Source organism: Dromaius novaehollandiae, chromosome 2 (genome assembly GCF_036370855.1).
Source record: "Dromaius novaehollandiae isolate bDroNov1 chromosome 2, bDroNov1.hap1, whole genome shotgun sequence".
Taxonomy (NCBI): Eukaryota; Metazoa; Chordata; class Aves; order Casuariiformes; family Dromaiidae; genus Dromaius; species Dromaius novaehollandiae.
The window spans coordinates 9,683,360-9,697,057 of NC_088099.1; the positions used below are offsets into that span (position 1 = coordinate 9,683,360).

A 13,698-nucleotide genomic window follows, 5' to 3' on the forward strand; every position below is an offset into this window, starting at 1 on the left:
GGAAGAAAGCACAGCACTACCACATGCTATTACAAATATGAGAAAAAAAGTCTAATAAGTAATAAAAAGATGCTGCAAGAATAAGCAAAGGAAACATACCCAAAAGGAAAAGAAGACACATGATAAAAAATGCTTAAGAAGCCATTTCATGAAAGAAAACTACCAGACACAGCACAAGGGAATGTGAACTCTGCCCAGACAGAGAATAAGACACCAGGAAAAAAATTTTAATATAGAAATATATCTTTTCAAATAAAGTAAAGATGTAGCACAAGGAAGGATGAATTATATTTGTTTTCCAGAAGTGAACTCCAAAGACATTTCTTACGAAGATGGGTCATTTTATCTCAGATCTGCAGTCCTGTTGATAAATCTTAAAGTGATTCAACATGAAGGAAAATTTCCCAGGGAATGAGTTCGAGCCCTTATTTAGAGTTGCCTAAGGTATTGCTTAGCAGTCCAGGGACACAGATAAATTGCCTGTGTCAATTCAAACCTTGTACACAGTTGCCATGAAGAGAAGTGTTATGTCGGCATGTGATTTCCTGGAACAAATCAAATGTGTCTGCAGAGGAACTCATAAAATGCTGACAATATATTAAGACTGTTTTCCCTGAAAATGGTTAACTTAAACAGACCCAGTGCAGGTCCACTGGGTCAGAAAAAAAGGCAGAAAGGAAATGAATGGTGTAATGTAAAGTGCAATGCTGCATTGCAATGTGAGTAGCTCATGGGACTAAGAAATGAAACTATCTGCATTGACATAAGAATGCTTAGTGAAGCAGGAAGAAGGAAAAGGTGTATTCCTTCAAAATGAAAAACAGAAACTCTGTATTAATTGGCACAACCGCATTTTATTGTCCAGATACAGAGCTAGAATTCTGGTGTGTTCCATTCCACTGAGACAAAACCAAACCGGCAGTGGTTATCCATAAGGTAATTCTTCAGTCAACCTCTTGAGCAACATTATAATTGTTCTAGAAAAAAATAAAGGAAAATGAAGGAGATTTCTGAAAGAACAGACTGAAAGTTTCTACTAATGATGTTTTATTTTACTTGAAGTTAGAGGAAAAAAAATAAACCTGTACTGTAAAAGCTTTTTTAACACCTGATCACACCATGGAGATAAGACACCAATAGGAGCTCCTCCTTTATCACCCCACACACACGGAACATGCTTACGGCACTCCAGCGGTAAGGCTTGCAAGGCAGAACTGGGCTGTTCCCAAGCTACTCCCAAGCTCTTTATTTTGAGCAAAATATTCAACTCCTCTGTCACTTCAAGCAACAGCACTAACTATTCCTCCATCATAAAGATGACAAATATTCAGCCCAAGGGCACACTGCTCTGTGGGTTCAGCTATCCCAACTCTTTACACACTGGCTGGAATTGATCAAAAGACAAGACTGGATAACCTTATCCTAGATTAATTTTACTCCTCACCATATACAGCGGACCTGCCTCTTTCCTTATGTTTTATTGACATTTGTTACATTTAATGCATCAATGAAATCCAACAAAGTTCAGCTTGGATCATCATGCTACCCCTCATGGTCAAGGAAGGCAAGTGAGTGAAGATGCTTAAATCCCCAGTGTTATGGCTTGGGAAACCATTGGGTCTTGCATTCTTTCACACTATAAACAGAGTGTATCACCTGTGGGGGAAAAAAAAAGAAAAGAAAAAACAAGCTGGCTCCAGCCATCTAAATAAACAACAAATCCAGATATTCTTACTGCATCAAAACACTAGTTTCTGATGGGTCCTGGAGAACCAGTATTTTAAAAACAAAACCAACAGCTGAGTCCCACTACCTAGACAACTTTCGATGCTAAAGTCTAATATATACATAGCACACACATTCTGCCGTCTCTACCAGACCCACCATTTCCAGAGCCCTGTAGAATTCAGTGGGCAAACTCTTATCTATTTTAACAACGCTACGAGGCTGGACGCATCATGACCCAGATTTCACTAGTGATGTAAACTGCTCAGGTTATCAGCGTGCGGGGTAAAAGTCAGGAGTTCAAGACCCAGTGGACCCTCTCCAGCTGGCCTCTTTTGCAGTATCTGGGTTTGGCATGATCCTCTGACACGGTGACTTTACAATCGAGCGGGTGAGGAACACTGACCGCCTGAACTTCTGGAGAAGCCCGGGCAGTTGTGTTTAACTTTCCCCTTGACCAAAAGCCAGCACCTAAGGGGACAACCCACCCTGGCAAGCCCCTGAGGGCCCGGCTGCAGAGGCCGCCCCCCAGCTCCAGCCGCACGGGCTGGGGCAGGCGGGGAGGTGACCCTCCTGCTCAGGGCGCCCCCGCCGGCGGGCCGTTACAAACGGCCGGCGCGTTCCGCTGGCGGCGGCCGTTGAGGGGGAGGCGCGCGCCCGCCCGCCTGCCCCCCCCCCGCCCCGAAGCGGCGCGCGCCACGCGCCACGCGCGCGCGCTCCCTTCGCGGCCGCCGCCCCGCCCGCCATTGGCCGCGCCGCCAGCTGGAGGGGGAGGGGGCAAGGAGAGCGAGAGGAGGGAGGGTGGTGTGTCCCTGACGTCATATCAGCCGCCTGGCTCTGATTGGCGGCCGCGCCTCACCCGACCGGGCGCCGGTGCCCGGGCTGGCGCGGCGGCTCCCGCGCTCGGCGCTCGCGCCCTGCCCCCCGGCCGCCCCCCGCCGCCCCGCCCGGCCGCGGGGAGGGGGCGGCGGAGCAGCGGGGCCGTCTCTGCCTCCGGCTGCGGGTAGGTCGGCGGCGGATAACGTGACACGCGGGGCCGCCTCTGCCTCCGGCTGCGGGTAGGTCGGCGGCGGATAACGTGACACGCGGGGCCGCAGGCTTATAAACCTTACCCCGGGAGCGGGCCGGGGCCGGCGAGCCAGAGCGCGGGGCGGGAGGGCGAGGGAGGCGGCAGGAGCGGCGGCCGTTCACCCTGCCCGCTTCCCGCCGCCGACGGAGCGGCCGCGGCGTCGCTCCCTGAGGTGAGGTGAGGTGAGGTGAGGCGAGGCGGGGGAGGGCAGGCCCTGCCGCGGGGAGCTCGGCGGGAGCGCGGCGCCCCGAGGGGCAGGGCTGGGGAGCGCTGAGGGGGTGGTTTTACGGCTCCGAGTTGGGAAACCGCTTCCCTGCCCCTCAGGAGAGGGCGCTGGGCGAGCGCGGCTGCCATCCCGGCTGCGAGGTGCTCCGCGGAGCTTCCCGGCGAGCCCGTGCGGCCCCTGCTGCTGCAGCAGCCCCGGTGCGTCAGCGCACAGCGCTCCTGTGCCCGTCTCGCCTCCCTGCTGCCTCCTTCCAGCCTGTCAGGCTTCCGGGCTGTTTATCTGCAGCCTTTAAAGCCTCCACGTGGCTGGTGGTGTAGAAGCGCCTGTTGTTTATCTTGTCAGCACGGCGTGAGGGTTTGGGGCTGTTTTGGGTCTTAACGCTGTCCCTCTGCGTGTGTTTCAGGATCCTGGGGAAGCCAATGCCCAGGTTAGAGAACTGCACCTGGAGCTGTTCCTGCACTGCCAGGGGAAGGCATAAAAACCACCTGGGGGACACTGCTGCTGGGCTGGCCGCCAAGGTGGGCGACATGCTGAACTCCTCTGTCTCCAGCTCCTCGCTGGCTCTGGTGGGTCATGGTGCACGGAGCCCCAGCACCTCCAGTGTCAGCAGTAATACCAGTAGCAGTAGCACCTTGAACTTGAGTCAACACCTCGTGCAGAGGAGCCTGGTCCTCTTTGTTGTCGGCGCTTTCATGGCGTTGGTGCTGAACTTGCTGCAGATCCAGAGAAATGTGACTCTATTCCCCGAGGAAGTCATTTCCACTATCTTCCCCTCTGCCTGGTGGGTGCCCCCTTGCTGCGGGACAGCTGCAGGTGAGTCCCTCCCGCGGCTGCTTTTCCTCACCCTCCTGGAGAAAGGAAAGGCAGCGGCACTGAATTTTGGCCTATGTATGTTGGAGCTTTGCACTTACTGCATTTGTATGTAGAATGTAAATTCAGGGTTTTGGGTGTAGATTGATTCCAACTTTACCCAGGAGCAAAGCACCTTTTCTACGTGCTGGAAGTTTTTTGAGCTACGGTTGAGTGCATTAGTCAATCCGAAGTGCATCTCTTGGGAAGCGCGCTGTAGTTTCGTGGTAGGAAGCAGAAGTACCCCAGTCCGGTAATGCGGGGGGAGTGGGCGGTGTGCACGTAGACATCACCTGCTGCCGCAGGGGCTGCCCGCCCGCCCGACCCGCGGGAGCCGGGGCTCCGGCCGCGGTTTGCCCGGCCGAGCTGCCTGGGGCCGGTGCGGCTGCCGCGGCGCGCGTCACCTCTGCCCGCGCTCTGATTGGCTCCGCCCGGAACTGGTGAGTCGCCGCGGGCTCTCGCCATTGGCTGGCGCGGCCAACATGCCACGGGCCGAAAACAAGGAAGTCGCACGCGGCGGCGCTTGGCCCCGCGCCCCGCCGCCGCCGGCAGCCGCGGTGCGTGCGGAGCCCCGGCACCAGGCGGCCGCTGGAAAGAAGGCGCCTTTGTGCGGCGTGACTGAAGCAGCAGCAGGCGTTTGTCTGGTTCACGAGCGTTAATAACCGCACCCTGTCCTTAACAAACGTCTTGCACGCGCATATGACATTGGCGAAGCGTTGAGGGATTAAATATGTCAGTGGCAGTGTGAGTACTGTCGCGTGCTGCTCATATTAAGAGAGTGAAAACGAATAATCTCTTGCGTAAGTGAATGATAACTCATTTAGTGAAAAGAGATTGCCATAGAATAGGCTCTAGTAAGAGTTACAGTAATCCTGTCACAGTGGGATTAAAGCTCTGTCATTTAGCTATTACTGTAAGGTAAAAATCCTGCTCAGCAATCCTGGCAACTGGTGTCAAAAAATGAAAACTGCTTATAATCAGATCACTTACATGCTTTCATAGAATGATGTAATGTTCTTCACCTTAAATTATTCCTCTTAGGGGAAAAAGGTAGAAAAGGAAGCAAACATGCTACTTCTAAAGCAGCGTGATGCTTAAACCTGGACCTTGTGACCCCGTGAGGAGCTGCAAGCCTTAGAAGAGAAAAACTCATCTAGTGTTTGTGCTAGTAGCAAGATCATGCTGACCTCTTTTCTTGCAACCATATTTGCAGACTGAGAAAATGCTATATTAGGGAAAAAGTTTGTCTGCTTAATAGTATGAGTAATTTTTTTGCTGGCATCAATATGACTATTGGCAGTCACTTCCTTAAATTCTGTCCTGCCTCTATTTGATACCAAAATTCAGTTGATATGAAGGGGTTAACCTTATGATCCTGTAGAAAGAAAGCAAGCAACTCCTGCCAAGAAGCTTAGGTCCAGTAAACATTACTTCATGGCCTGATTGACAGCTAATGAATAAAGTTCATAAAACATGCTATCCTGCACAGCAATAAAGGCATATTCCATTCCTTGCTGTAATTAAGCTTTTTATTTTGTCTTGTTATTTATTGGTATATAGCGAACATCTACTCAGGATGTGAAATGATGTATGTTCTCTGGAGAAGAGCTTGAAGTTGGATACCTTAACTTTGCAGCATAACTCTATTTTAAAGGTTCAAACTGAATGTTGCTTTAAAGAGTCTTTTTTTAATTTTCTAAAGAAAAAAAGAATGTAGGGGGAGTTGCTGATAACTAACTTCACCTGGCTTACAGTAGCATGTTAGGCTCTTGACTACTTAGAAGGCTTTGGCACCTTATTTGCCAAGCTAATGTTTAGCAATATTGAAATGATCATTGTGTAATGGCTAGTACAAGAAGTACAAGTACTCTTACCTGATTCTGTTGCAGCTGTTGTTGGCCTGCTGTATCCCTGCATTGACAGCCACCTTGGAGAACCACACAAATTCAAGAGGGAGTGGGCCAGCGTAATGCGATGTATAGCAGTTTTCGTTGGCATTAATCATGCAAGTGCTGTATCCTTGAACTCATTTATACTGTTGGTTAGTGTGCTTAGTATATGGTCATGCAACACACTCTCTCCCATCCATGTTTTGGAGATTTACCAAGGTAAGGACGATGCTACTGGCGGAGACATAAAGGAAGTATTGTATTGTGTTGTCAGTTTTGCAGAAGTTTGAGAGCAACACAGTCCACCTAATGAGATTCTGGGATGGGGGAGGAGTAGGCATGCTATAATATCTGATACAGCTGTGGGTGTAACAGTACAATTTGTGTTACTAGATGCAGACAGCATACAGATTAAAATACTATATATATTTACCAGGGAGATGCACTAAACTGTTCTGTAAGAGTGCTCTTTTTGTGTGAAAACCTAAATCAGCAGGTATACTAGGTTACCTGGGACAAAAATCCATAAAAGTTAAATACATTAGTGTGTAGTATATTAGCCTTTGGATACTCAGTGTGAGAAGATTTGATGCTGTCTTTACACTCAAACTCCAGATGAAGTCAGCAAGAGCAGTGATTGCTCAGCAGGTCTGAAAAACAGATCCTGAGCATATTGCATTTAGAGATATAAAATCTTTATAATTTTTGAGTTAGGTTCTCTCTTGTTCAGTTTCAGCAACAAGCTGTCTGCAGATTTAAGAGGATTGTCCTTAACATCTTTTTCCAGAAACTAGATTTTGCAAACAACGTCCAGCTCTCCTTGACTCTAGCAGCCTTGTCACTGGGCCTTTGGTGGACATTTGATCGTTCAAGAAGTGGTCTCGGACTTGGAATTACAATAGCCTTTGTAGCAACTCTGATAACCCAGTTTCTTGTATATAATGGTGTTTATCAGTAAGTTACACTTTAAAAATAGTATTTCAACTCTCTTGACTTAATACAAATGTGGGTGCGCATGCACTGAAAATTAGTTATCAATGTATTTGGCATATTCTTATAAAAAGATGTTTTGTTTGTCTAAGGCAGCTAATTGTGCAGTTGTTCCAAATGATCAGACTGAGAGCTGGAGGTCTGGGGGAAGGTGGCAAGGAGACAGATTCAGACCTATGGTGAAATAATACCTCAACAAACCAAACTTGGGATTTGGTGTACTATTAACTGGCTCTCAGGAGAGGTAGTTTCCTAGCCAGCAAAATTCAGAAGTTCTCTTATCCAACAAAGACACGTATTAAAATAACTGACTTATTTTGGTTCTGCGTTCCCTCTCCTGTGCTACCATTCTGTTTGGGCCTGAGGAGAGAATTCTATAGCATCTTGTTAGCAGCGTGTAAGGTGGTGATAATAACTTCTCTCTAACATATTTCCTTTTGTGTATTAGGTATACATCCCCGGATTTTCTTTACATCCGTTCTTGGCTTCCATGTATATTTTTCTCAGGAGGTGTGACTGTAGGAAACATAGGACGCCAACTGGCTATGGTAATTATTGTATAATTAGCATTTCCTTTTAACTGTCCAAATACCTTCCGTCATTGTTAGTCCAAGAACAAATTATGCCTTTGAGGGTATGACTCATAGATTGTATGCTTACATGTCAACTCTTGGGAAGATTTCTATGTTTCCAGTGGAGTGGGAGTTGTCTCAAGTTACGTACAGAAGATACTCAAACACTAATTATCCAGACTGTTGCTGGAAAGACTGGAATCAGTATACCAAATCTGGTCAGAATCTTAGTCACTGCCTCTCCAGCAGTCTGACCTAACATCTGATATAGCTAAGAAGCTGAGAGACAGATGGGCTTGCTCCAATTATTCGTTCAGTAAGACATCCTTCTTGCTTAGGTGAATGGAAATACCTTTATGTAGCATTGAATTCTGCCACTCTGGAACAAAATATGCTCTTTCTGTTCAGCTAGCATGTAGTTAAAGTACCACTCCATATATGGGATAATATAATATAAATGATTGTCTCTTTTGCTAGGTTCTCAAGTAATCATTTCCTTACAGTGTACTTAACAGTAAACCTTGCTGTATGCTTGCACATCAGCTTAAGCCCTGCTTGTCAGACGCATTCTGACACTGATGGATAGTAGTAATTAATACTGTATTGATTTAACTACTATCTCCTTTGCTACATATTTCTGTTATCCTAGTAAACGTTCTTCAAGTATTTCACTTCTCTAGGGCTGGTTAGGTACCTTGAATTTTTACTGAGAAAAGGGTGTAGACCTGAAATTCTTGAAATATTAGTCTCTGTTCAAAGCTGTGCAGTAAGGAGGAAAGCTGCTTTTTGAGAATGTTAAACTGCAAGTGAATAAAAAGGTAGTCTAACTATCTTGCCTGGGATAGGCTTTCTGTCTCTTCTGCCTTGCCTTCCTAACCCAATGTTTGATTATTAATGTACTTCTAATGCAGACTGTTAGGACTGAACTCTGTATAGACTGACAGGCTTGCAGACAAGCCGGGGAAAAAAGCCATGTTGCTTGACCACCAGTGGATAACATTAAAGATTATTTTCTTTAGTACTGATTCAAAGTTAAACAAAATTACCGTAACGTGTTGCAGAAAAGATTGTAGGGTTTTTTTTGTTTGTTTTGGAGTTTTTTTTTTTTTTAAGAAGAAATACAGTACCCAAATGCATTGGGAAAGAAGGTCTATTTCGTAAGGTTTTTCTTCTAAGAATTCTTAATTGCTGGCTTGATACAAAATTACAGATTTCCCTGGAGCAGGGTCACACTCTTCAATTTTGGTTTGCCCTCAGATGCTTTAAAATACAAGCTCACTATTCCTACTTCAAATTCCAGTGACTTATACTGTCTGCGTGTTTTCCCTCTTCCCTCCCACCTGATTAAATGTTTGACAGAGTAGGGGGAGTAGAGTTTTGGGCTTTTTATTGTTACTGTTAAAAAGTTAAAAATACTTCTATTATTACTGTTATTTTCTTTTTATTTTTTTTTGGTTTGGTTTGAGTGGAAAATTTAATCCCTACTTTCACAAGTGGAGTTTCATAATAAAGCTGTTGGGTCAGTTACATGCTCCAGTTCTGTATTTCATATTGATATATTCAGCACTTCTGGATGCCGTGCTTTCTGTATTAGAAGGCAAAGGAAGGAAGCCTTAAAGAAGAAAGGGCTAAAATTTAGGTATATATGATTTTCTTCTTCCCTTTCCTTTTCTTTGCCTTCTCTTTTTTAGCTGGCATCTCAGCTGAATGTTGTTAAAATCAGACTGGCTTCTGCCTGCAAGTTTCCTGACATCTTGGTCATCTCTCTTCCAAAGAAGGAGGGAGGCTGGCAAGGCAAAAGCACTCTATTTTGGTTATCTAGGAATATCTTTTCATGTATTTTACATTATTCTCACTTAATCTGGAAACAATTTAAGAAGCACAACATTTTCACAGGAACACTTGTGTAATGATTATGAAGTATTCAGTTCTGGAAATTAGAAGAATTTATTTTTCCTCTCAATTTTTAACTACTGGATCATCCAGTATCAATCCACTTTTATCATCTAGTATGAAGGTGGCAGGAAGATGCAATATTGCAGCTTTAAAATAAATGAATGAAATGGTATTTTTGTAACTGTATTTTCCTGCACTCACTGAACTGTTCAGCTGCATTTAACAGTTGCAAATCAAACAATAGATATTTTCTGGGCACACGTAGGCAGCACCTGTGGAAAATATTCTAGTGAAGTAAAATTGCCTTGCTTCTCCCTTTGTCCGATCTAGCTTTTGCAGTTAGAAAAGAAATTGGGAGAAGTGTAATGATGCTGAAAGTAGGGTTCTTGACAGTAAAACAACATTTTACTAACTGAAGAGGTCTAAGCTGCAGGGCTGTGTCTATCTTAGTAAATAAATAAATCAGTGCTAGAGAATGGTCAACCGTACCCTAAATGCCTAAGTGACCAGTAAAATATGTGAAACACATGTCAGAAATACTGCACTTCATACCTACTCTGCCTTGATGTTAATAAACAAGATGTACGACTGCGGAGAAGGAGCCCAGTAAAGGTCAGTTGTGTCCTTCTATGGCTCCAGTCTGGTTATGCTTCTGAGATCCCGTTCCCATCCTGTCTGAGACATGTTGTCTGCGAGATGCCTGCTGCTTTTTGATCATTGGATTTCAGCTGAGCTTGTACATAGTAACCAAGTGCAGTATTACATTTAAGTAAACCTGCTAGCCCAGGTTGTTTTTTGCTACCAGCTTAAGGATCCAGTGTTTTATTTAACCTTTTGATTTTTGAAAGAGAAGGTACTGCTGCAGTCATTGGCTCTTGCTCCTCTTTGCAACACCTAAAGTTACTCAGTCATTGCTCACCAGCTGAGTTAGCTGGATGACAACACTTTGTTATGAGTTGTAACCAAAATTCTCAATATCTAGCAAACTAGGGTGGTATTCAGAACATCCCCTCAGAAATATCTATAGTTTGGTACTACTTGATGCTTCAGGAATGTGACTGCATTCAATATTTGAGGTGTCTTGTAGTTTGACTCATTGTCTGTAGAATGAGAATAACTTCTTACAAGCTTTTTTTAGAAGTCGGTTAAATGATTTTTGCATTCAAACACTTACAGGGTTTCATACTAGAAGAGGAACTTAGGAGGAAATGAGTTAAGGCTATCCAATACCAGTCTTTGATGGAAAATACAATAACTTTGGCTCGAAGCCATAACTTAAAATGTGGCCATTAAAAAAAATAATGCCCATTAAGTAAGTACTGTGTGTTTCCTGCTAAGAAAGCAGCTGAGATGCGGAGGAAAAATAACAAAGTCATATAAAAAGCAATGTAACTGGAAGATGCCTTTATTAAATGGTTGGGCTGAAGTGGCAAAGCACCGTAGTGGGGAATCTTTATCTGGTTATGGAGCACCTCTAGTTGAACTTTGACAATAAATCAAGTCTGCTAGGTCATTGCCAGTCTTACTGAGGTTAATTCACTATTTGTTGAAAGCATTGGATAATGTATTATTAACTTGTCACATGATACTAAACTATAACATACTTTTTTCTTTTTTTCCCCTTCTAACTGTAGGGTATTCCAGAGAAACCACACAATGACTAAATCTTTGGAGGAGAGGGCATGATGCCAGTGTGAAAACAACATTAAGAAGATGTGTTCCTGTTTTAAATTGAAGATTATTTAGAAAAAATAATCTCTGTATGGGCTCACTGCACAAATGACTTGTGAAAAAAATTAATCCACTCTTAGAATAGCCAAGTGAAATTAACTGCTTATCTTGAAATCTTACCCTGATTTACTGCATAAGCATTTTGCATATGGCTGTTCTCTGGAAGAATTTAACACCAAGTTACGTACAGCTGTTCAGGCTAAGTGGCAGTTTTCCAAGTGTTAGACTCCAATGTAAGTTATTGAAGCAGCTGCCATATTTTAAAACCTTGAAACTAAAATTTAATTACAAGCTCTTGTACCAGTGCCCAAAGGAAGTAGATTGATGGTGCTTAACAATGATGAAGTATGGTTTAATAGGAATAGTATTTATCCAAATCTTTTAAAAATAGGGTTATTTAAAAATAAGAGTGATCGAAATAGATTAAAGGCATTGCATTAATGCTTTTAAGAGTCTTGTGAAGGAATCATGCCTTTACTTGTAATGCTGCATGGCATTTCTCTGTCTTTGGTGGGAGAGGGGGTTGGAGGGAGGAAAGTTTTAAGTCCTGGAGTTCGGAATTTCTAAATTACTTTAGTACGATAGGTGAATACTCGACAATCTTACTCTAAAGTGAACTGTAACTATCAGGAAATTCTGACTTGAAACTGAATTTCTTCTGAAGCTTGCAGTAAGACTTGAGAAGATCTAATTCTGTCCCCAGTTCAGCAAGAGACTCAAGTGTATGAGAGTATTCCTGCTTAAAGTTAGATGTATGCTTTAGGATCTTACTGAGATAGGTCTTCAGGCATATTAGATGTCTGGTATCTCTGAAAAAACAAGTACTGCAGATGCTTATGGCCATTGAGTATGTGCCTCCAACTGTTTAAGTCAAAAAGATTTGGAATTTCCTCCTAAAAGTATCTCTGATCTTGCTTCTCTTTGAGTCAGGGCTTTGACTGAATTGATTGGAAACAGAGATAGGACTAAAATGTGATTTAAAATGTATGTCAACAATAGTAATAGCAAACAAGTTGTTTTCTCTGCTCAGCTTCTGAAAGAGATCACTATTTGTTTTTTCACAACCCTATAGAACTTGCAATCTGTGATTGCCTTGTAAAAAGAAGAGTGCTTATGTCACTACATTAAACATTTGGTGTTTCTTAATACTTAGTTCTGGTGAGCACAATTCATTTGATAGCTTAGACCACCATAGACCTAAATAGCAAGTATTAGGTCTTAAAATTAAAGTGCAATGTACAGTAAATCTGAGCCTTATATTCTCTTCAATATTCATTGTTTCTTATGAGAGATTAAAGAGAAAAGGGTTCTGAGTTCATTTCAATGCTGCATGGAATCAAATGGAGCAATAATTTATTTAACTAGGAAAGCTAGTTTTGTTGTATCTTTCACTGAACGCAAATTTTTAGAAATACTCCAATTTTGTGGTTATGGTGTACTTGTAAACTTTTATGGATATGCCTTTTGTATTATGCATTTTTTTCTTCATTTCCAATCTTACATGGCTTCAGATACAGTTAGAGGCATCTGTTAAAGACTGACCCATCAAAAGAAGATCTAAAGGCAAGGTGGCAGTATTCTGGCTACATTTGCTCTTTGAGGGGAATGCAATAACTATATGCTATATATATGATTTTTATATATATATAAAAAAAGGAAAAGTTTAGCACAAAACCTAAGTTAAAAAGCAGACCCTAATTCTAATCTATTTGGTGTAAATCAAGAGTAATTTCCTTGGTATAAGATCCTTCCTCAAATGTTTAAAACATAAATAATCACATTTTGTAGGACTGCTTGAAGAGATTAGGTCCTCAGATCAGGACTGGATCAGCTCAGCCATTTTAAGAAGTATGCTACTTGGTGGGGAAACAGTTTTGTAACCAACTTAAAACCAATTGCAAAGCCCTATAATGCCAGATGGAAGTAAAGATAACAGTGATCTCTACATATATTTGATTGACAGGTATTTAAGATTTATTTGTAAAGACTGAAACTAAATCTGTATGTGTTACAAATAATACAGCCAAAAATGTAAGTCAGAAGTTCATTTTTTGCCAATACTTGTAAGTATATGAACCAAAGTGATTTAAGTTTGGAAGAGGTGGGAGGGGAGTGAAGAAAATTTGCACTATTCTGAGTTTGAACACTTAAATTCTCATTCTTACTGGTAAGTTTTCAGCAGTGTGTTTGGTTTTACACTTTTTTTACTATTAAAGTTTTAAGACCAAGTAATATTTGCCTTGGATTCTCTGTATTCACATTATGCAGGAATCTTTCTTGAAAAGGACAGTTGTTATGGTTGCATAACTAATACTCAGTCATGCATACTCAGCAGTTTAAAAAAAAAAATAGTCTAAACTGAACTTGGAGAGATTAGCTTTTAGAGGGGTTTCCAGCCTGGATTATAGAGTTTTGGCAAAACAGTAAGACTGTTTTTCTTAGAGTGGGATAAGTATATGCTACTATTATGTGACTTAAATTTGTATGCAGAATGCTATTACCGTTGTCTTCCAAGATGCTGAAATTCATAATTGGAAGCAAAATATGGAGGGGGCAGGACAAACATGCAGCTTCCTATTGCAGCTTGGTTATTTGCAGTAATGAATGCTACATTCTGAAGCATCTTGAAGTGTTTAAACAGTAAGAATTGCTTAGCCTTAGCCTTATCAGCTATTCTAAGACTTGCATCCTCTGATTTAGGAAAGATAGTGTCTTGCAAATTTAGCCACAAAGCTATTTACTTCAGACTTC

The 13,698-nt window shown here is 42.8% G+C and overlaps 1 protein-coding gene and 1 long non-coding RNA gene across 5 annotated transcripts; one reads left to right on the forward strand and one right to left on the reverse strand.

The window, feature by feature from the left end:
• Positions 1-834: 834 nt before the first annotated feature.
• LOC112981463 (uncharacterized) lies at positions 835-2,362 on the reverse strand. Its single transcript, XR_003258720.2, has 2 exons — positions 1,445-2,362; positions 835-977 (listed from the first exon to the last, which is right to left on the reverse strand). It is a non-coding gene; the product is annotated as an uncharacterized LOC112981463 (long non-coding RNA).
• A 228-nt stretch (positions 2,363-2,590) lies between these two features.
• INSIG1 (insulin induced gene 1) lies at positions 2,591-13,179 on the forward strand. 4 transcript variants are annotated; one of them, XM_064505744.1, is made up of 6 exons: positions 2,591-2,728; positions 3,424-3,833; positions 5,759-5,883; positions 6,546-6,712; positions 7,197-7,296; positions 10,851-13,179. In XM_064505744.1, the coding sequence occupies exons 2-6, from the start codon at positions 3,440-3,442 to the stop codon at positions 10,878-10,880; spliced, it is 816 nt and encodes a 271-aa protein (XP_064361814.1). In that variant the 5' UTR covers positions 2,591-2,728; positions 3,424-3,439; the 3' UTR covers positions 10,881-13,179. The 4 variants fall into 4 exon arrangements, with proteins under 4 accessions (XP_064361814.1, XP_025952892.1, XP_025952897.1 ...); XM_026097107.2 differs by having other exon boundaries at positions 2,598-2,783; XM_026097112.2 differs by lacking the exon at positions 2,591-2,728 and adding an exon at positions 2,790-2,971.
• The last annotated feature ends 519 nt before the right edge of the window (positions 13,180-13,698 follow it).